Here is a 24238-nt window from a genome sequence, read left to right on the forward strand (position 1 = left end):
CATGCTCTTAATTTCAATTTACCTTTGAGTCTAACTTTAAAATAAACATTTAAGACAAACAATTACGTACGTTGGATATTTGTTCCTTTAAGAAATCAGTGAGTTTACTCCTTTATTTTGTGTGTGCGTCTGTGTGTGGGGGTGGTACGCTCTCCCGCTGTGAAGTCATTTTTCTTGGCCACTATTTATTAATTACCGGGTGTAATGTAATGTAAACGTAAAGACCGAAAGGCAAAAGAAACAAATATGGCAAAGTCGAAGTCTCTTGGTAGCGGGAAAGTCCCGTCTAGTTGATGACGTAACAGGGTGCTCAACTCTGGAAAGTGCGGAGTGATTTCATGAAATGTAATCCGGTCGGGGCGTCTGGAGTTGGAGAAGTAACCGATTTAAAAACTTTGTGTCTTCAAGTGTTCTTGCCGCCAATATCGCTTCATTGCTGACTTCCTAAAAGGAAGGATATGGCTTTTTAAAAGCGTGGCTTCGTCTCCGTCGTCCTTTTTTAAGCTTCGTGTGCTTTGCTTTCGCAACGCACTTGACATCACACAGAATTATGGGGTGAGTACAACTTTTTGGGACTGACTTAGTAGCAATGATTGTCTACTCTTTGCTCTTTAACCCCAAATCTACACTCAAACTTGACTGTTAAGTTATTTATTTGAGATTGTTGAGGTTCTAGAATGACATTTTAAAGTTTATTTTCCATGATTAAAATTTATTTGTGCAACATCACGTTAAACAACGTTTACATCAGTTTTGCAGTTATTTTTTGTTTTTTTAAGTTATTTAAATTTTTTGCAGTTATGGAATGTAAAAACATTTTTCTAGAATGTTTCATTGTTTCTGTGTTAATGTCATTTTTTTATGTCGTATTTTCAAATGTAATAAATTGCAACTTTACAAACGCCTAATCTCAATAATTCGTTTTTCTGCAATTCTGTTTCTCTTCTTTGTAGGCTTTGAAAGAAAAACCCAAAAATATATTACTAAGGATTTATTTTTCTTTTTTCAGATCTTCAAGTATTTATGTGACCCTTTCGTCCATCAATTGCACTATTTGTGCCATTTCACAATTTAATCGCAGCAGACGATACAATGGCGGCATCGATCCTTCGCAGGAAAATTCACCTCATTTCCACAGGCGGGCTCCACATTCTCCCTCTCCGACAGGCTAGCCCCAGCCAATCGCGGCCCACGGTGGGGGCGGAGCTTGAGAAAAAGCAGCGCTTTATTGGTGAGTTTTTCCAAGATGCTTTTTATTTTTCCACATCCCGAGGTCGGAGCCGCAGTGCAGCACGGGACTAATGTCGTTCAGTGAGTACAGCTAAGTGGATTTTTATCGAATGCAGACGATGCTGTTCAATCATTTTCAGATGATCGGTTAGTTGTTGAATTTTATTGAGAGGTTTTTTGTTGATTTTAACAACATCGTTTGTTTCTTACATTGTTTATTTCAACATTTTGTGTTTTTTTTTTAAATCAGCATATGAGTTTTTTTTCAACATTCTTTTAAATACAAACAAAAGAACTCATTCATTTTCATGTTTTTCTTTTAGGTGATGGTCACTCAGATTGGATGACGGAAAAAGTTGATTTGTCTTCATTCGTGTCAACTACAGAGTCGTCTCCCAGCTCATCCCTTCCACCCTCACCGTTAGAACAAGATGTCAAGGTGCCCTCAGACCTGGAGGTCATGACCTCTCTATTGCAGGAGGAGCTAGCTCAGCTGGAGGACTACTTCCGCTCTGAGTCCACAGCCACGGCAAGCAAGTCGGAGAAATCCTCGAAATGTGACAAAGGTGCCCAAGCTATGGGCTCGCAGTCTTATTACCAGTTACCCTACGGCTCGTATGGGACCAGCCAATCAGACACCAGCCCTGTGGTTGTTACCTTGGCAACAGGGGAACTGGACCTGGCCAGCTTCTGTGGCAGTCCCATGGGTAGATCCAAAATCGCACGGCCTGCACCATACAACTACCACCACCGTTATCACCACAACAGTGGGCGAAGAATCATCAGTGAGGCAGTGAAAGTCGGGGAGGACGTCGGATTCGATACATGGGGCTCCAGGGGAAGTTACTCAGGGAGCACAGAGTTTTCTGTGAATCACTACTCCACGCTGAAGACGGTGAGCAAGAACAGCCTCGGTGGCATCAAGAAGGTGAGAGAATGTGCTTTATCGTTGAAGGAAGAGGAGAGCTATTGTTTTTCCGAAGGAATGTTTTGCAGCGAAGAGATTGCGCGAAGTTTTTGCCTCGGTAGCTCCTACGACGGCCACCATAAGCGAGAGGGACAGCTGATGCACAATGTGAAGGTTAATGTAAGTTACGACAGCTCCGGGCTTGAGGTCCTGCATTGCAGCAAAGATGGAGGACTGTCTGGAAGTATTCCCCAAGAGACAATGATGGCTGCCGACAGCTACTTCCACCAATCCATGGCCAGCACGGAACCATACCATAGCTTTATCGGTGAACTGGACCAACCGTCGCAAGCCGTAGAGCCCCAACACGGCCATTACCTCTATCCAGAATGCCTTGCGGACCAAAGTTACGAATGTCTGTCCAGAGGTGAGAGCGAGGGGACGCTGCTGGGCGCCCCCATCCACCGTCCGACTCAGAGGCTAAAGGATGAGCCGTGTTCCATTAAATCGACACTTGTGGTTGGGTCCGCTTCTTTGGATTTGAACACTGGGGAGAGAAAGCAGAAGAAGAGAGACCAGAATAAAACTGCTGCTCACAGGTAAACATTTTTCTCCCTCGCTTTTCAACTCTCATCATGGTGGTGTAGTCCTTCGGAGTCAATTTTGAATGTTAAAGTTGGGCTATTCTATGTCAAATGTTGTCATGGACTTTCTTTGGTGCATAAGCAAAGTAGCCTCATTTTCGCCGCTATGTCAGATAAATTGATGTTGAGTCTGCAGTCCTCACTGTTAAATCTCAGCAGACATCCCAAAAGGTTCCACACTCATTTCATCAAGATTCAAGATTCTAGACAACCAAAATTAACTCCAACAAACGTTTCCTCTGCAGGTACAGGCTGCGGAAAAGGGCAGAGTTGGACTCTCTGGAAGAGGAGCTTCATGGACTGGAAGGGCAGAACAGGGAACTTCGTGACAAGGCGGAATCGGTGGAACGAGAGATTCAGTATGTGAAAGATTTACTTATCGAGGTCTACAAGGCCCGCAGTCAGCGACTCAAACAAGATGGCAGTGCCTAAAAAGCGCCCACGCTGAACTCCCAACACCCCCCCACCCCCAACGAATCGAGAGCACAGACAGGTTTCAAATCTTGTCAAAATGATTGGTAGTTGCATGGTTTTGCTAGTCATTTTATATAAAAATATATTTACTAATCTTCCAAGAGGAGAGTGGAAAAATCAATTTCATCAAGAAAAACAAAGAGGTTTCCTAAAAAGGGTATGGAACTCTACAAAGCCTTAGTGAGGTGGCTTGCAGAGGAGATGCTGAACTTGTCCGTGACCACTGTGATCCCAACTAAACTCACAAGCATTTGTGAATGCTTTGAGTTTTTGAGTTTGCGGCTGGAAAAGAAAGGTCCTTGAATTAGTGATTGAATTACGTGTGTTTTTTGTAACACACACACACACACACACACAGTGGTGGCATCAAGGAAGAGCCACACAAAATTAATTAATAATTATATATATATATATATATATATATATATATATATATATATATATATATAAATATATATATATATATATATATATATATATATATACATACACACACATATATATTTATTTTGTATTTTATTTTTACTTAATAATGTTCATTTACCATTTGCGTCAAGATGAATAAAGGGATTGCTAAAAAGGTGTGTAAACATGCTCTACAATTATTCATAATCAGAATCATGAAGAGGATTTGTATTTCTCAATTGTGTATTTATGACTGAAATAACCCATGCATGTTTGATTTTCAGAAAAGCATGTGTGAGTGTTATATGAAGGCATTATTCTGTTTACTGCATGATTTCCAGCTCTACACCTCATCTGGTCAAGGTTTGTGTTTCTTTGTCATACCTAGGTTTTGATTTTTGACTGAGAGTGAGATGCTGAATAATTCATTGTCCCAACAAAATTCCTTAACTTATTCCTCTGTCTTATATTTTTTGACTGTATTTTTGCGAAAAAACAATCACAACAATAAACATTGACTCTATGGAATTGTTATTGACTGACCAATTTAATGTTTTGGAGAATTCAGGGCCTTTTATTGATCATTGCCAATGTCAGGAAATTATGCATCAGGTGAATTGCAGCCAAATAAAGCAGTCATGTGTCATTCATTTCTGACTCTTATTTTTTTTCCCCTCTACTTGTCTAAGTGTGAATGCGAGCGTAAATTCTTGTTAGTGCCCTGTGATTGCCTAAAGTCAGCTGGGACAGGCTCCAGTTCAACTGCAACCTTAGTGAGGGTAAACAGGGATGTAACAGCATCGGATAAAAATCCTGTAAAAAATGTACGCTAACATTGGGACAGATGGAATCCAAAGTTGTTCTACCTTTTTGTAGCATGACCATGCCTTGCTCTTGGCGGCTGCATTGTAGGACTAATTTCCACTTTGTCACTAGGGGCAGTGTGGAAGGCAACTGATGGCCTTTTCATTGTGCAACAAAACGTCATTTTTTTTTTTTTTTAAACTGCAGACGTTGACTATCTCATCTGCCAGCTGTGTGTGTGTGTGTGTGTGTGTGTGTGTGTGTGTGTGTGTGTGTGTGTGTGTGTGTGTGCGCGTGCGCGCGCGCGCGAGTGTCTGTGTGTGTGTGTGTGTGTGTGTGTGTGTGTGTGTGTGTGTGTCTGCACGCGCGCCCGAGTGTCTGCGTGTGTGTGTGTGTGTGTGCGTGTATATGTTTGTGTGTGTGCGCGTGTGCGTGTGTGTGAAGTCTCTTGGTATCTCTTGCAGCAGTTCAAGGCCTTTCAAGTGTATGAGGCAATATCACACAATACTTTCATAAAGGGGCGAGAAATACAAGTTGAACCATCAGAATAAAAAACTGGGCTGACATCCAATGACATTCACTGTGTTGATTCACACTCGGGTTCTTGTAATTCAGCAGAATATTTTATTTTTAAAGAGTGTAATTTTGTACGTGGTCATAAAGTCCCCAATTGAAGTACTTAACGTATTTAATTTTAGAAATCAATTAAGATGAAATCAAGATTGGAATTGGATAATTGTCATTGAATGAATAGTTTTAAAAACTACAATATACAAATACTGTTCAAATGATTATCACATGAATTTGAAAATTAAAAAAACTACAATAGTTATACTATTCAAATGATTATCACATGAGTATGAAATTAATAATGGAGGGATGCAAAATGTGTCAGTTTGAGAAAGCAACATTTCGAACGGGAGGAAAGTGATGACCTTTCTCAGGGGGCTGCTAAAATACTGCATTTTCACTTTACAGCAGTTTATTCCCGGGATCCAAATCTTTACGACGACCCCTGATTGGCACGTGCCATTGTACTGCAAGGATACTGCAATGGAAGAAAACATCATTGAGAAGATAAGACGTTCCGAGAAGACCAAGCGGATCCTCCACCACCAGGTGTCCCTCTAAGCCACTAATTTGCAACCGTTAGGTTGTTACGAGAAGCTGCGTTCACCGGCTAAAACTTATTAAAACCACACGCATTATGTGTAGTCAAATTAATTCACCACATATGTAATTTTTATATATATATATATATATATATATATATATATATATATATATATATATATATATATATATATATATATATATATATATATATATATATATATATATATATACACACACACACACACACACACACACACACACACACACACACACACACACACACACACACATACATATATATAAAACAAAAGTACGATGGAGGCGCATTGCACTGGGATGTGATGCAAGAAATGAAAACAAGGGGGTTTATGTGGGTTGGGGAGGATTTACAAAACACATCCAGTGGTGCTGGGGAGCATAACAGACAGTGGATGAGTATACAATGGCCTCCAGCGCTTGAAGGCTATGTTTGCTCCAGCGAGAAGGGGTTTGTTTCATTATGAGCAGCTGTATGGATGGGGGTGGTATACGGTGGGTGAATGGTTGTTGATATTGGAGGATTAAATAAAACAAATGAGTCTGTGTATCATGAGATAAGAAATAAAGGGCACATGTGACATTTCCATTGTGACGGGATGCAATCGAAACCATCTATTAGACTGAACATGAATTACAATTTTTAGTTAAAAATGTTCCTTGTTTACTTATTTAGTAAACTTGAAGCTATTTAGTGTAGGTCTTCCAAAGTCTGCAAAAGGCTTGCTTCGACATCCAATTACAATTCAATAAGGAGGAAATAAATGCACAGTTCATACTAGAGCAGGCCAAGTATGGAGTCTCTAAAGCTAACTAGGGCTAGGCTCAATTCTTAAAATACATAGCTTTTTGTGTAGATTGGAGAAATACACCCTCACATAGTGCACCACTATATACTATATACTGATCCATTTTCTTATTGATGACGAGTTACTTACTTTTCTCAATTTCCTGATCAAAGAATTCATAAATTAGGCTAGTTAATGAAAAATGGACCATCATCGCTTTTGTGTGCCTTTAAATAAAAGCCTTTTTTACCATCGAGAGTGGCAACGCAAAGTATTCATTCATAGGAGTATTTCTTTATTTATGAGAATATATAAGAATATATATATCTTCTCTGTCAGAGGCCTCAAGTAGTGCGTCTGGGCGCTGTCTGTCTCCAACAGCATCACGCTGAGCACGGGGGCCCCTCAAGGCTGCGTGCTCAGTCCGCTGCTCTTCACCCTGCTGACGCATGACTGCACTGCGACCTACAGCACAACCGCGTGCTGAAATATGCCGACGACACGACTGTGGTGGGTCTGATCACCGGTGGCGACGAGACTCACTACAGATTGGAGGTCGACCTTTTGGCCGCATGGTGCAGGGACAACAACCTTCTGCTGAACGTCAACAAGACCAAGGAAATTATCATTGACTTCCGGAAGGGTCACACCCACCACCTGCCGCTGACCGTCGCCGGTGCTGTGGTGGAGAGAGTGAGCAGCACCAGATTCCTGGGGGTGCACATCAGTGAGGACCTCTCCTGGACCACCAACGCTGCGTCGCTGGCGAAGAAAGCTCAGCGCCACCTGTACTTTCTGCGGAAACTCAGGCGAGCAAGTGCTCCTCCCGCCATCATGACCACATTCTACCGTGGCACCGTTGAGAACGGTGGCTGCTCTGAGTACAACATGAAAGCCCTGCAGCGCATAGTGAACACTGCTAGTAAGATTATTGGGGCTCCACTCTTATCCCTGAAGGACGTTTACGCCTCCCGTCTCACCCGCAAGGCGGCCGCGATTGTGTGCAATGTGAGTCACCCCGCTCACTCTTCTGCCTTCTGGGAAGAGGTACAGATGCCTGCGCTCCCGCACCACCAGACTCAAAAACAGCTTCATACTCCAAGCTGTCAGGATCCTGAATTCCCTCCTACCTCCACCCTCGGCTGCATAACGTCCTGTTCTTTTGCGCTATGGTCTGGCTGTCTGCTATTAGCACGCTTGCTTCATTTTGCTGCTTCTATTTGTTTATTTATTTATTTATTGTTTATTTATTTGGGTTATTTGCTTACTACTTATGCATTGCTCTTGTCTGTTCGTTTTTACTCTTTGTGCTATTTGATTGTAAGTGTTGTGTACTGTGTCTAGTCACCGTGGGACGGTGGGTAACGTAATTTCGATCTCTTTGTGTGTCTTGACGTGAAGAAATTGACAATAAAGCGGACTTTGACCTTGACTTTGATATAATCGACCTTCACATTTTTATTGCCAAAACTTGAGGTAAATCGTTTCCTATTATTTAATTGTTGAGCGCCATCCACGAGTTCTCTCGGAAATTGTGTTTTTTAGTGCATTGGAATTATAGAATATAAATGCAGTTTGTCACAGAGTATCAAGCTTGGGAAGGATTGTAATGAGGTGCAAATGCCAGCAGATGTCTACAGTGATTTGGATCAGAGCATGCAATCAACTCCGTATACTGTAATAAATCCACATTGCAGGAAGTAATTGGTCTAGTTCAGCTCAGTGGCCTAGTGGTAGAGTGTCCGCCCTGAGACTGAAAGGTTGTGGGTTCAAACCCCGGCCGGGTCATACCAAAGACTATCAAAATGGAACCCAATGCCTCCCTGCTTGGCACTCAGCATTAAGAGGTTGGAATTGGGGGGTTAGATCACCAAATGATTCCCGAGCGCAGCACCACTGCTGCTCACTGCTCCCCTCTCCCCCAGGGGATAAATCAAAATCACTTAGGGATGGGTTAAATGCAGAGGACAAACTTCACCACACCCAGATGTGTGTGAAACGATGATCATTGGGACTTTAACTTGACTTTTTAGTTCAAGGCAGTTATAGAAGGACGTGTAAAATGTCAGAAAAGAGGCAACTGACAATGGGATTTACTACTTTCAGAGGGACAAGCTACAAAGTACTTGTCATCAGTTGGTCAAAATAACACTGAGAGAATGTGTGTACCCCGTGCTGCTCCTCCATTATTATGATTCGATGATTGCGGTGAAACAAGCTGCGTCCAAGGGAAGCCAAGCGGCCTCCTACCTCATTGTTCTTTCCAACGTGATTTTAAAGTAGTTGTCATCAGTCGAGAGCTTACGTGTACCCTTTGCTGCTCTTCTTCCTTTTTAGACGACTCGTAGAAGCCATGCGGCATCAAGCCAAATTTCCGTTCCTCTTTAGATACTCATAAAGGTGTGTGGTGATCAGATCTTTATATCCAATTTTAATTTGACTGTTGTGTTTGTTCTTGATGTAGCTATTTCACTGTATCTGCTACAGTTAAGTTGGTCACAAGTTGTTGTGAATTTGTTGCAACCTTTCCCTCTTCTTTGTAGCTTCCTGTCTTCTTGGTGATGTGCGATCCAGCAAAAAACACGTGTATCCACTGCCTACACCGGTAGAACAAGTCCAAAAAAATGTCTGAGACTGCCCACTTCAGACATAAACTATGCAGTTTAACTTGATTGTAGTTTGTACTAAAAATAAATACATTTATGGAGCATGTCTCAATGACTGCATTTTCTTGATCTGAATTTAAGCTGCAATGAATGCATGGATTGAGGAGGATCCCTCCATCTGTGAACATATCTCAAGGACTACTTTCTCATTTATCAAACTGGTTTTCTGGAATTCTTTCTTGCCTGGACGGGGTGTTTAGCTCTCAATTGGCATATCTATCATGATTAAGGGCTACACAATAAAAACACACTTCCCCTATGATTCCTGATTGTCATTGTAACTAGAATACTCTACAACATTTGTCTATTGTCTGTATTTTTTCTTGGCTCCACAGTTTCACTAATTAAAGGTTAAGACTTTCAACAGGGTTTTAATTTTGGCACAGAGCATGAGTCACCCCAAACCAAAATTATGACTGACGTTTGCATTATAACATGATCAGTTGTTAACATGTTTATCACTGCTTATTTGTGTACCAAAGAACTTTGCACTTTTATTTTCCAGGGCAGTAGGAGTCAGAGCGGCTCATTCAAAATAACACATCTTTTGAGTGAGTGTCCTGAATGCAATCACTTCATGACCTGATCATCAGTGGGCTGCGATGGTGGCTGAACGTGGAATAGCAGATGAAGTATTGCTTTCGTCAATGAAAATTAGGGCAAAATGTCTTCAGCAACGAGTCTTCATCACCTGAGGGACATGAGACAAAAAGCAACATAAACGATTGTCTTGTGAAATTAAATAAATTAAACTACTAAAATGTCCCCCTAAGTCCCAATGTGCTTTTTCCAATCCTGACGAGGGGTAGTTTTTGGATTGACGAAAAATATGTGTTGGGAGGGGTGTGATGCCCATCAGGAAATCTAGAAAAATGTCAGTTCGGGTAGAACTGTGTGACGGTCACCAACATTTCTTGCGGCTAAAGCGAGAGCATGTACAGAACATAATCCAATATATTGTTTGTTTTTAGGTAACCCTTTAATACGACCAAATGTTTGCTTCAGAAAATCGGTAACCCGGGCCTCTTACTCGGGCTTTTATAAAAAAATGTCAGATTTTTTTGTGTGCATATTCTTCAAATATTCAGGCTTGAAAAGGGTTACTGACAGCATGTCAATGTAGTCGGTGTCTAAAACTTGAGGGGCAAATGCCACCATTTTGTGGCAGTTTGGAACCTCAATCCTCCTAGAATTTTCAAGAATTTTATAAGGAAACCACAATTTATTTAGAAGGACGGAAAATCTGACATTTAGTATAACAGATTTAAGTTGTTTTTTTTTCCGGGGGTGGACAAGTTCATTTTTGGAGTAGTGATCTTAGCACAAATTTTGAATTGCTAAGACTGTGTACCCAACTATCCATCCATGCATCCATCCACCCATCCATTTTCTACACCGCTCGTCCCCACGGGGATCGCGGGCATGCTGGAGCCTATCCCAGCAGTCATCGGGCTGTAGATGAGGAACACCCTGAATCGGTTGCCGGCCAATCGCAGGGCACACAGAGACGAACAACCATCCGCACTCGCACTCACACTCACACCTTGGGGCAATTTGGAGTGCTCAGTCTGCGTACCAAGCATGTTCTTGCGATGTGGGAGGAAACTGGAGTGCCAGGAGAAAACCCAGGCGGGCACGTGGTGAACATGCAAACTCCGCACAGGGAGGGCTGGAGGTGGAGTGGAATCCGCATCCTTCTAACTGTGAGGCGGACGTGCTAGTCAGTAATCCCCCGCCTGTACTGAACTAATTAATTATCTAATATAATTATCTATCCATCTATCCATCTATCCGTCCGCTCGCCCGCCCGCCTGCCTGTCTGTCTTTCTGTTGTCCGAGAGAACTGAAGCAGGACTTTGCCCACAGATGTGAGAACACTGCTTGAAAAATGAAATTTGACCAGGCACTTCTTTGAGGTTGTGATGCTGGGGGACAGTGCAATGAGTTGTGTGGATTGATGCATCCAACAACGGAAGAATTTGATCTCTCCACCTCGGCATCCTTGAGTTGTTTGGACTACTACCGTTTGGCCACACCCATTACCTTGTTTGGTAGTCCCGCCCCAACAGATGTGATGTAATGGATAGAAATACGTTATAGAAAACGGAGAAAACTGAACGGAGTGAAAAATAACCCCTATACAGATCATAAAAATATCTCTGCAGCACCTGGAGGGATAGATTACACTTCTCTACAAACTTGGAGACTCTAAGCAAACATTCATCCATCCATTTTCTGTACCGCTTTGTCCCCACGGGGGTCGCGGGCGTGCTGGAACCTATCCCAGTGGTCATCGGGCAGTAGGCGGGGGACACCCTGAACCGGTTGCCAGCCAATGGCAGGGCACACAGAGACGAACAACCATCCGCACTCGCACTCATACCTAGGGACAATTTAGAGTCTTCAATCGGCCTAGCAAGCATGTTTTTTGGGATGTGGGAGGAAACCCACGCGGGCTCGGGGAGAACATGCAAACTCCACACAGGGAGGGCCGGAGGTGGAATCAAACCCGCACCCTCCGAACTGTGAGGCGGACGTGCTAACCAGTGCACCACCGAGCCGCCTCCAAGCACACAATAACATGAATATAAAAGCAAAAAAGGGGCGTTTCCATAATACGTTTTGTATAATATGTTGTCTTTATTTAGTTGTCAGCAATGACAATCCACAGTTTTATTTACATATCACCACACAGAGTCAGGAATCACATTATAGTGCATGCAAGACACAATGCTGTTTTTAACACCTACTACAATAAAACCTATATACTAGCCTTGCCAACCTGGCTCTACCATTTAATAACACCATCAACAGTTAATTTCTAAACTCCATTTTATCAAAGTGTTGCTTTAAAACATCTTATCAATCACAAAACATACATAAAGTATTTCCTGACTTGTATAATATGTAGTCTTTATTTAGTTGTCAGAAATGACAATCCAGTTTTATTTACACATCTCCACACAGAGTCAGGAAGCACATTATAGTGTATGTAAGACCCAATGCTGTTTTTAACACCTACCGCAATAAAACCTATATACGAGCCTTGCCAACTTGGCTCTACCATTTAATAACAAAAACACCATCAACAGTTAATTTCTAAATTCCATTTTATCAAAATGTTGCTTTGAAACATCTGAGCAATCACAAAACATACATAAAGTATTTCCTCAATTATTTGACTTGGTAAAAAATCTAAGAAATAATACAACGATACCACAAAAGAGACAGACTTAATAGGACAGGGGTAATGAAATATTTGATTAGATACAGTAATTGCAATGTAAGATCCCTTTACAAGTAGTTGAACAAAAAAAAGTTTTGCTCATAATTCATAAGTGAGTCTTGAACTGTTTGACAGTTGTAAATAAGCAAATAACACTTCCCGATTAAATGGTAAAAAGTGACATCAATTGAGATCAATTTACTATCTGCCATATTTTCCCATTCACTCGCAAGACTAATTTTTATCGTGCCTGGCTTGCGCATTCTTCCATACAGACTTCTGACTAATCCACTGTGCATGACCTGAAAAATTGTTGCGCTACCACCAAAGAGGTGTTCCTTAAGTCTAAGATTGTCAGGAAATTATGTAGCATGGAGTTTTCCTGAGACTTGTGAATGTCATTCAAATGTACCGTATTTTCGTATTTTGCACTTAAAAGCCTTTAATTTTCTCAAAAACCGAAGATGCGGCTATGTGTGGACCGAATTCCAAAATCTGTAAATGGTGTGTGGTGACAGGGATGTAACATGTAGACATAACATGTAGACCTGAAGAACCAACCAGAGGATATCACTTTGTATGTAGAATATGTAGACCGGGGCAGTAAACCAATCAGAGATCTATACATAATATGTAGAGCACGTACCTCCACCGCGATTCAGTTTATGCAAAGCAAACAACATTAGGACCCTCGAAAATGGTATCAACAAAGAGGCATGCTTACAAGGCACAATTACAGCTTTCTGGGATCATTGCCGAAGAGCAACGTAACGATGAGAAAATGCAGAGAGGAAACTGGTCATAATTAATGGCAAACTTGCCCACCTGTTTAATTTGGATACAGACAATGAGGACTTTGGTAGTTTTGCATATGAATATCGATGAACAATAATGTGACTACAGTACAGTACATGGTTTAATCGTAGAATAAAGTGCAACCGAACTCACTGTCTTGCTCGTTTCCTTTTGTCTTTGCTTACCGTAAATCATGGCATGCATGCGCCCTATAAAGCGGTGTACTCTATGAGTGGATTAAGTACAGACGAGCCTCCGAAATTTTGTCTGCGCCTTTTAACCCGAAGTGCCTTATGGTGTGGAAAATACGGTATTTGAAAAAAAAATATCGGAGACTCAATATTTGAAAATATGCTGTACCTCGCATAGCAGCGAGTGGGAGATGTTCACTGCTCCGTCTAACAACACGTTGAAGGAGAGACTGTATTTTTTATTCTGTATGAAACGAATTCAACACAGTATTGTAATCAAAATTCATGCTCATGACTGAATGCATGTTTTGAGGTCCATCACTAAGAAGGTGGGTGTTATGGCCGGGCAAGTCACGTGGCCGTATTTGACCGGGAGGGGGCATATTTGAATTAATGATTTAACTCACCATTACGTCATTATAATATCTGTAATTGTTATAATGTTGGGAACCATGCAAAAAACCAAAAAAAAAAAAACCAAATAGAACCTCTAAGCTACCAGCAGCAAGTTAGAAGCGGAAAAGCTCCAGGAGCATTCCATGGCGCCAAGATCATGTTTTCACCTTGAAGAGGCGCTGGACTTCCTATGGCCTCAGAAGTGCGAAGAGGAAAAGTGCTTACGTCCATGGAATTCATGCAACATATGCACAGGGCCAGATTTGACAGGGATTGCCCACATTTTAGGGTTGCCTCTCCAAAGTGTGTATATGGCAATAGTAAATGAAACATTTGAGAAGATAGAAGAATGCGCGCAGCCGGAAAGTGCACAGCTGTGCACATTTTCAGACTCCACAGACACAAGAGAATATGGCACTAAGTAAACACACTTTTTAAAAACAACTAAAATAACATACTTTTCAACACACGAATATAATGCCTTGTCATACACAAGTATGATTTTGATCTTGTATTATTGTTGTAAACCTAGTAGTGTTACTGTGTATCAAGATGCAAATCTTGGAAATATACACAAACAGACAATGACGTTGGACTGTTTGATACTAATGTAAAATGTCCAAACTGTCCTAGCTTCAATTATAATTATTTACTCACGTAAGTTAATTGTCTGCTGATGACAAATTGTTGAATGTGATGTAGCTCAACCATTTATGTAGGAGTTTGTTTGTTTGTTTGTTTGTTTGTTTGTTTGTTTGTTTGTTTGTTTGTTTGTTTGATATATGCATGGATTAACATTGGTGTTTATATAAGCAAACAAATCCTTTCGTCGAGCTTAGAGATCCAAATCATGGATTTGTGACCTGATACACCACCAACACATACGGTGCCATCATGCTCGATGGCATAGAAAAAGTACCTTTCTATTGGAATACAACTGGACCACACTGAAGGCAAGTTGTTACTTGGATGTAACAAACAATGAAGTTTCACAGAAACCAGCTAATGGGCACCTAAACTTTGTGAAGATTTAAAAAAAAAAACCTGATTACAAATCAGGCTTTTTATATTTTTCACAACCTTAGATGCTTTACATAACAGGACGAGATTCATGAGAGAAGCCACTTTATGGACTCTATCACAAACCAAGCCTGTTCATACTCAGAACATTACTGTCGGGTCTCTCCTGAACTGAGGTGCTGCGGCTTAGGCGTTCATACCCCAAGTCCCCTATGGAAGAACAGAAGGAGGAAAAGGAACTGGAGATTAAACACATGCAGTACAAAGAGATGAAAAACCTGATTTAGTTGTTGAATAACGCAAGTGCTTGTTGACATTGGTATACTGTCTGACTAGCCTAACTTTTATTATTTGTCATGTTTTGGCAAAATATAAATATACGTCATTGTGTCTTCTCCAGGTGTCTGTAAATTGCAGACTTTTCATTTGAGGTAAATATTCTTAATGAAAAATAAAACAAAGGTGCATATTTGTAGAGGTTGAGTATCCACAGAACCGCACAAGGATAGCATGAGCATAGCGTGAGCCAACAGCTGCTCCTACGAAAAAAAGTATTGTAATAGATTGGTGATAAAATATATTGCTGCATGTTGGTTGCCAGCACATGCAAAAACACACCTTGTTTGCCTGTTAGGCAGTTAGCTTCTGCTAGCAATGTGAAGTCAGTCAGCATAACCAAAATGATAGAAAATGTCAAATAAACCTCAAATACATAGAGAAGCACAGCACTTATTTTCAGCTGTCTTATCTGAATCAGAGTTATGACATTTTTGTACTGCAAATGGGGAGCCTTATGTTGCTATGCCAGATCTCCCAGGCAAGTCAAAGACACCTGGAGCGTCATTTTAGCTCATGCTAATATTGACAAGGGTGATAGTCGATTTGAACTTCGTAAGCTCAAAATACATTCAGAGATGCACTTCCTTTCCATTTAGAGGCAATGTTTGTAACACGTTTTTGGAAATAACCTTGTATATTTGGTAGAGCTGTACACACACACCAAAATCATAGTACAGTTTGACTAAGTGTATGGACATGCATAAATGTACGTCTGACCATCTTCTTTCCTTCCTATATTGCTTAGTATAGTACGAACCATGACATGAGAGTAGCTGGCCATTTGCAGCAGACATTCTAGGGTTTCTAGGAGCCGTTCCTTGCGGATCACGTGGAGCTTTGTCTGATTGAGGCTCTTGCTCAATTCCAACCGCTGCAATGTCACCTTGAGGGCCACTGAAGCACATTGAAGAACACTCATCCCTATGAACACACAAAATATATTGTTGACTGACTAGACATGTAAAAAAGATTATAATTTTAAAGAACACAAAAGAAATACAAGCACAGTACAACAATCAAATTGGACACTAATATAAACTAATCAAATTTTCTTCAAATCAGATGCAAGTCTGTCAATATGTCCATGTTATCTTGTTTATCTTTTTGTTGTAAAAAGTCTTATTATCCTATTTCATATGCATCTTTATGCATATATATATATATATATATATATATATATATATATATATATATATATATATATATATATATATTAATTTGAAAAAAGCTTTTTCTGGTTGATTTTTTGCAATTGCATTTATTGACTGGTTTTGTTCCCCCCTTTTTTCTTTATTTTATTGTTTGATTGTCTACTTTGAGATGTGTTTCCCAAATGTAAAGAGTGTTATAAATAAAATCCATTATTATTATTATTATAACAATAACAATTATTATTGTTACTTACCATACTTATCGGTGGCTTCGACATCAATGTACACACCTTGCATCATAACATGTTTCATAACCTAAAAGAAAGCGTACACATGAGAAAGCTGTTTGTTATCTGTGTTTCTCGCTTTCAAAAACTACTGTAAGGTGGTTGAGTTCATCGTAGAGTCATGACTGAGTCAAGACTAAATTTAAAATATCAAGTACACACCCTAGACTGGTAACTATTAGAAATATGAAAGTGTACATACAGTACTGACAGTAATTTGACAGTTGCATGATAATTAAGAAGATATACGGACGTTTCAATACATGGTATTACACAACATTTGACCATTTGATTTGTAGATTAAGTGTGCATTTGAAAATGCAATGTTAACCTGTGCTGCATGCCCAGCCCATTCGGAAAACCTAATGCGTTGTTGGAATGTAATGGAACACTCACTCTCTCAGAGTAGTTACGAAGTCAGATCGAATTTCCAAACGTGTCCTTAGTTGTGTCAATTTCCAATTCAATTTCCCCAATGACTTACTTCAAAGCAATTTGTCCTTTCCAAATGTAGAGCAATGCAATCAATCGTAAATGTTACAGGTAATTATTGTACCAACTACTGCTATTTTATATTATATTAAAAAAAGGGAAAGGGAGGACAACATCTGAGCAAGGCAAATGTGATAACATTTATAATGAAACCAATCAAATGTACCAGGTGAGACTATATATGCGTATTAAAAGCATCTTCTGCTCACTCCTTTGTAACAATGTTGTTTTGACATAAAATTATAAAAATAATTTACTGTATGTATAAACCGAATACTTGTTGTTTGGTTATCCATAATCAGTAAATGTTGCACTCATTCCTGTTATTAGTGATTGCCCAAATTCTTAAGGAAAAATGTACATGGCCAGATGACGAACCACACATTTATAATGATATTTTACTAAAAGCAAGGTTTCAACCTCAAGCACTCGGATGAAACCTTTCTCCGCGCTGAGGTGAAGGCAGGATTTTCCCAAGTTATTTCTTTCGTTGACACAAGAACCTAAATTGATCAGATCCTCCACTATCAGAGGATGGTTGCGCTTGGCTGCGAGAAGGAGAGCAGTCTAAAAACACAAAAGACAACTCACAAACAAATCAACATGGAACATTTTCTTATTTTGTTTTAAAAAATGTTGGATGCAAAAAAGCCAATAGTAGTAGGTCTTGCAGATTAAAACAGCAACTGTATGTTAAGGGTTTTTGACTTCTTGGTATCTGAACTACCCTTAACACCTTTCGCGGAAGATAAGTATAAAACTTTTTGCCGTCAGTAAATGTGATATACTTATATGTACCCACTATTTCAAATTCATACTGTACCATTCCATCCGAGTCTTTTAGGTCTAAGCTGTTGAGGGAAGCCATCCTTTTTGCAATTGCGTAGGCCAGTGCCCTCCTGCCATCACATGCCACACTATGGAGAGCTCTGGGGTGGGGATGTACAGAGGAAGAGAGAGACAGACAACCATTAAGATGTTTTACACCAGGGGTTTTCAACTGTTTTTGTCCTAGGGACCACCATCATAACCAAGAAACAACTCAGGGACCACTGCTTTGGTGGAATATTATTTCATTTTGCACCGAAGGAGGATAGGCTACAGGCTATTTATTTGCATATGTATTCTATTCTATTGCATCTGTATTCTATTCTGTCTATTTTGGGAATCTCAGCAACATTTGACGTAATTTGGATGGGGAACCGATTCAGAAAATTAACAATAAAATAAATCCAAATAAATAATAAATTCATTTTATTTTCAACAATTATTTTCTAATTTTGCGGACCACCTGCAACACCGTCACACCAACCACCGATTGGCAATCCCTCATCTACACAGAAAAAAAACATGCGTTTAATGTTCTAAAGGATTTGAATTGTATTGTCACCTATTTACATTGAAAATAAGTTCATTATAAGAATAATAAAAACCCAGAAAGCGCATTATTTAGAAAGTCTTGGAAGTGTAATAAAATCAGAGCCATGCATACAAGTGTATCGGGAAATTGCAGTAAGGGAATGCATACCAAGATAAATATGTTTGCATTTGGGAAATAACATCATTGTTCTGGGTGAAAATTAAGACGATTATTATATTACCCATCGGGGAAGCAATCATGTCGGGACGTTCTATCCTATTCGCTGTCTCTGTGGTTGCACAAAGTCCTCTTATCAAACACCTTTAAATGAGTCACGGATATTAATCACTACCGCTAAAGTTTACGCGCTAGTCATGTAGCTTCATATGGTTTTTATAATGTCCATTTAAAAAAATACTTCAAAATCAGTGGGGTCCATGACCAAACTGCGTTAGACAAAAAGTCACGTAGAATCAAAGCGCGTAAAATTGAGGTAAAGCTGTATTCATATAGGTTATCATTGAACTTCTTTTCACACTTGAATTACAATTAAAGCAGCTGTATCATGCTATTTAAAACTTTCCAAATTTACCGTATTTTTCGGACTAAAGGTCGCATTTTTTTTCATAGTTTCGGTGGGGGGGCTTATACTCAGTAGTGACTTTTATGTGAAATTACTCACAAATCTTCAAAATTTAAAAATCTGCGACATAGTGAAACAGCAATAAACGAACCGCGATGTAGCAAGGGATTACTTTAATCTATATAATTTATATATCGTTATATGGGCCTGTGGAATAAGTTGAACTGCAGCCGACGTCAGCGGCGCGGCCCACACCCGGCATTGTTGACATAAAGGACGATCGATGGATTTAATGATTTGGAGCGACACAGAAGGTTTGATAATATTGTTGCTTATATAATAGTTATTCGATAATTTGTACTGCAGCCGACGTCACCAGCGCGGACATAAATTGTTGACATAAAGGACGATCTCAGCTCTTCGTTTGTGTTTAAGTCACGTTAGCATACTGTATCGTTTAGTCTGTTGTTGCTTGTTCATGTCTGTTCTCGGTGTTGGATTTTGTCGAATAAATCTCCCCAAATATGCGACTTATACTCCGGTGCGACTTATATGTTTTTTTTTCACTTTATTGTGCATTTTATGGCTAATGTGACGTATATTCCGGAGCGACTTTTTGTCCGAAAAATACGTTAATGATAGGTCTATATATGAAAGTTATCTCTGGCATAATGGCGATCTAATTTCTTATGAAATGTGAGATATTTTGGTGGCTATTTTTCTAACCCGGAAGTTAGACGCCTGGTTAACACAAACTCCAATTACACTGTACTCACACTCGTTTGTCAGCAGACTCGACATACGTTCGGTGTCCGTTCACAAAGCAGGACATACTTACATAGAATAAAAGTCATTCTTCAAACAGCTATGACTAGTACATGTTCGCATTGCAGGGGGTACGTGGAAACATCTTATTTATTTGATGCACCAAAATCAGAACAGCTGCATGTCAACTCAGTGGGGCAGTATGGGAGTGGCTCCTCACATTGTGATGTCACACAGTGACACTGTCGTTTTCTTGGACCGGGCTGGGCTGGTACTTAGAGAGGGGAAATGAACAGGAATGCTGCTAAATGAGCGACTGAAACACCACTCTTGGATGTTTTTGGTGTGGGATTTGCATTTTAACACAGCAAAAAGATCCATAAAGTTAATTTAGTATGGCTCCTTAAAGAATTTTCAACTTACGTTCGGCCTTGTCTATCAGTGGCCAGCAGTGCTTCGTCAGAGATGTCCCACAGCTGGAGTTCCTCCTTCTGCATCTGTGCCAAAAAGAACTCGGAGCCGCTCATCACGCAGTTAGCAAACCAACTGTCTCCTGTCCACGTGGGCTGAAAGCATGTACTCATAATGCCGGGAGGAGATGAACTTTGGCGGTACTCTTCAGTCCCGGGGGAGTAGGTCGTATGGGAAGATGGGCTGGGGATGATTTCATCAGACTCATCGCTGTTGTAACCTGTACCTTAAAATAATTTTTAGGTAGAAATTTAGTTGATGCAATTGATAATTTGTTTTAGTAAATGTTGGTAATGCGAGTGCTGCTAGTAAATTACCATTTGGGTCAAAATTGTACTCAGGTGAAACTGGTGAGGTGGGAGAGCACATTTGGATAGGAAAACTGTTTGTGGTGCCTGTTCTCAGATCTTCCTCCAGCACCTCAACAATGATTGCCAGCTCCTCTAGGCTATTGGCGGGGCTTTTTCTCTGTGAGTGAAAGACAGCCCAGGTATTTGCGGTCCTTTGAATGTTTCCTAATTCTTAACATTATTGCATATGAGGCGTGATCTCGTTCACCGACCTTGCTTGTTCTATTTCCTGTGCGACTTTTAGATAGCTTCTTTTCCCCTGAAAAAAAGACAAGTATGACCTTTCATGTTGACATAAAGCCGGATTTAGGAATTGTCAACAAAAACGTTTATCAAAATGTGTTTTTACCTTTGGCTCTTTTGCTGTTCGGGCTCTGCTTGGCAAAAGTAAAAAAAAGTAACATGAGATTTGCTTTATGCCAAAGTACTAATAAATATATTAGATCAATTTTGATAAGAAAGTCAAAAATGTTCCTGCACATTCGGTGTGGAAAATAATTTTCAATTTTTTTGTATAATTTGTATTTTGCTCCATTTGATTATTCCTTTTTCTTTCCAGCATACAATGACAACTAAAACAATATGCCTTCTCTACCAGAACTTAATATTAAAGATCTTGTAAAAGTAAATACAGCTACTCAGGGTACAAACTGAATATTGTGGGGTGGATAACTTAATGTTAAACAAGTTGTCCTTAGATGAAACTACATATCGCCACGTTATATGTGTTCTTTGGATAACCCTTGACATAACTTTTCAAGATACAGACAGATACATTGCATCTGACAGACACAATGACTGTCAGACAGATGAAAAGGTAGAGTGATAGAAAGATTAAAAACAGACAGATACTATATAGCAACACCATCGAACAACTGAGTGTAATAGAACCCAGATAAACAGATGTTGTCATAATGAGGTGGGCTTTGTTGTTACTCTGCTTGCTTAAGTGACCCCAGATTGGGTGATTTTTAACAATAGTAGTTTTAAGAGTGTTGATATTTAAATATACAGTGATTTGGGGTTGTGAAATACACGTTGGGGAGAACCCTGTCATATAAAAAGACAGAAATAAGCTTTAGCAGAAAAGGTAAAAGGTTACCTGAAGATCTTGGGGGTCTCTGCCCTGTGCTATACGGATGTTCCGAAGCATATCCTTGACAGGCATCTTAACACGTACTCCAAGGTAGACCTTCTTGCCATCGTCATTGCAGTGCTTTGGAGCTAGAAGATTAAGCAAGATGTGGTATCATAATACAATGACAACACACACGTACAATTAGGTTAACAGAAGGTCTTGTGTGAAAGGAGGGAATTTATGCCAGGCAGATGGTTTACTTGTGAAAAACTGAAGTGAAATCTCATTCACTTCTGACTGGTGTATACCAATATTGATGAAATAGTATCTTGGAATTGTAAAATACTGAATTTGACAACTCCTTCGGGTTCATTAAAGGTTTCAAGTCATTGTACCTGTTTCACAGTCGCCCCCCTCGTGAACACGCTCCCCGAAGCAAGGTGCATCCGATGGGGCTGTGTGTGCCTCAGCTCCCTGCGCCTCAGACATTGGATGAGCGCCGCTGTAGAGTCTTCCGTGCACTCGCGCCTTGCCCTCCAGTCTTTTATAACGTCCTCTCATCTTGCGCAACTATTAAAACCGAACACTTCAATACTATCAATAACAAACTGGGAGAAATTAAACTTTCCGCTAAATACCAACACAAACTCCGTGCGACTAGACGCAATTGACTTGAGTCCCCAAACCTGGCATTCCAGCTCGGCTTGACAGTTTGTTGACAAGCAGACCAACCTCCCTGGTAACCTGACACTAATCACGCCCTCCACCATTGCGCATTCGTTTACATAATCTGAACAATGATTAGATTGAAATTCATACTCATTGTTTAAATTAAAAAATACAATTTAAAAAAAACTATCTACAGAGCTATAGCGACATGCAGACACACAAAATCACTTAATTAAAATGTTATTTAAACACCACACATTAACCAGACTATCAAATTCCTTCCACATTTACAGTATATAGTAGACTACAGCAAAACAAACAAACAAACAAACAAACAAACAAACAAACAAACAAACAAACAAACAAATAAATAAATAAATAAATAAATAAATAGATACATCTAGATGTGCCTACATACAGTACATACAGTACATACAGTACATACATACATACATACATACATACATACATACATACATACATACATACATACATACATACATACTGTGGACTCTGTACTGTTCTGCCGTGGTAAAGAAAGAGCTGAGTTGAAAGGCAATGCTCTCAATTTACCAGTCGATCTACATTCTTATGCTGGTGGTCTTGAGCTGGGAGTTGTGACCAAACGAACAAGATCCCAGATACAAGTGGCCCAAATGAGTTTTTCCGCTGGGTGTCCGGGCTTTCCCTTAGAGATAGAGTGAGAAGCTCAGCCGAACAGGAAGGTCTTGGAGACGAGCTGCTGCTCTTCCGCATTTAGATGAGCCAGATGAAGTGGCTTGGGCATCTGATTAGGATCTCTCCTGGACGCCTCCTTGATGTGGTAGTTCCGGCATGTCCCACTGGTAGGAGGCTCCGGGGACGCGAACAAACGTATGAATGAACACCAATGCTGTGTGGAGTTCTCATGTCCTCCCTGTACTTATGTTGTTTTTCTCTTTATAGTCCGGTGTTCTGAAATTCCTTCCTAACTGTGAAGACGTCGTACCTATGCCCAGTGCGCTTGCGGAGGCATGCTCCCAACACTTACATTTATGCACAAGTATATTCATAGGTATAATTGTGTTTATTATGTCACCATTGATGATAGCCATTGTATTCCTTCGATTTGTCTGAACAAAGGAATACAATGGCTATACTCATAGGTTATTTCAATTGTCAGGATGTCCTACCTGTTTGCATTCACATGTGATATTAAAGAATGTTCTACCTGTATGCATTTAAACAAAACAATCTGAAAGCGCACTGCAGTACTTTGGCTGTCAAATTAGCCTCCAGTAGGGCGTTTCACATGGGTAAGACATTTTGGAAGAACAACATTTTCCTTCCGCATTCCAAAAACAAGCTCTTTCGGTGGTTAAAGACTCTAATTGTGTCAGTCCAATTGTTTATTGTCCAAAGGTGTGAATGGTTACATTAAATTAACACCATTCTATATGTGTCCATTACAAACTTCTTTGTAGACTACTTTTGATATAGCTCTTACATACAGTATGGCAGGAAAAAAATATTGATACCCTTCTGTTGAATATAAAGGAAAAAAAAACACACTGGTCAAAAATTTGAAACTAACACAACTGCAATTTGCAAAAGGGCATGCAGGAAAGCTGTCCCGATCACATTTAATAGCACACATGTGTGTCCATTTGTTTTAAGTATCAGCCTCGATCGATTAAGTCTCGATCCAATACCTTGACAAGGCATTACAGAAAAAAGGGCCTCTAAATTGTCCTTTCTCTCTTTTTTTTTTTAAATCAAATAAAGGTATCAATATCAAATTGATACAATTAAAGTGGCTCTACCTCATTGATGGTTCAAATCAAGTTAAAACAAAGATTTTAGAAATCAAGAAATCTGCAATTGGATGACAACCACTGTACTCCACATCTCAGACAAAGTCAACTGCGGGATATGCTCTAGCATGCCTGCAATTCTTGTAGATTAGTATGTAGATACCTAGGATGGATAGTATACAGATACAGATTTGGCTGTGCA

General features: G+C 39.9%; 2 protein-coding genes across 4 annotated transcripts; one reads left to right on the top strand and one right to left on the bottom strand.

Moving 5' to 3' along the window:
* Positions 1–295: 295 nt before the first annotated feature.
* On the top strand, positions 296–4310 carry atf5b (activating transcription factor 5b). Its single transcript, XM_085917263.1, has 4 exons — positions 296–555; positions 1010–1231; positions 1554–2736; positions 3027–4310. The coding sequence occupies exons 2-4, from the start codon at positions 1093–1095 to the stop codon at positions 3211–3213; spliced, it is 1509 nt and encodes a 502-aa protein (XP_085773389.1). The 5' UTR covers positions 296–555; positions 1010–1092; the 3' UTR covers positions 3214–4310.
* Positions 4311–11709: 7399 nt separating this feature from the next.
* LOC147054881 (uncharacterized) lies at positions 11710–22737 on the bottom strand. 3 transcript variants are annotated; one of them, XM_085916986.1, is made up of 12 exons: positions 21970–22737; positions 21599–21720; positions 20846–20870; positions 20709–20755; positions 20464–20614; positions 20099–20366; positions 19896–19949; positions 17791–17896; positions 17388–17534; positions 16443–16503; positions 15795–15958; positions 11710–14908 (listed from the first exon to the last, which is right to left on the bottom strand). In XM_085916986.1, exons 1-12 carry the CDS (start codon positions 22133–22135, stop codon positions 14885–14887), a joined length of 1335 nt encoding a protein of 444 aa, XP_085773112.1. In that variant the 5' UTR covers positions 22136–22737; the 3' UTR covers positions 11710–14884. The 3 variants fall into 3 exon arrangements, with proteins under 3 accessions (XP_085773112.1, XP_085773115.1, XP_085773113.1); XM_085916989.1 differs by lacking the exon at positions 19896–19949 and having other exon boundaries at positions 21970–22736; XM_085916987.1 differs by lacking the exon at positions 19896–19949 and having other exon boundaries at positions 20099–20372; positions 21970–22735.
* Positions 22738–24238: the final 1501 nt, after the last annotated feature.

The sequence above is a fragment of the Syngnathus leptorhynchus genome, chromosome 7 (genome assembly GCF_054491065.1).
Source record: "Syngnathus leptorhynchus isolate UIUO chromosome 7, UIUO_Slep, whole genome shotgun sequence".
Classification (NCBI taxonomy): Eukaryota; Metazoa; Chordata; class Actinopteri; order Syngnathiformes; family Syngnathidae; genus Syngnathus; species Syngnathus leptorhynchus.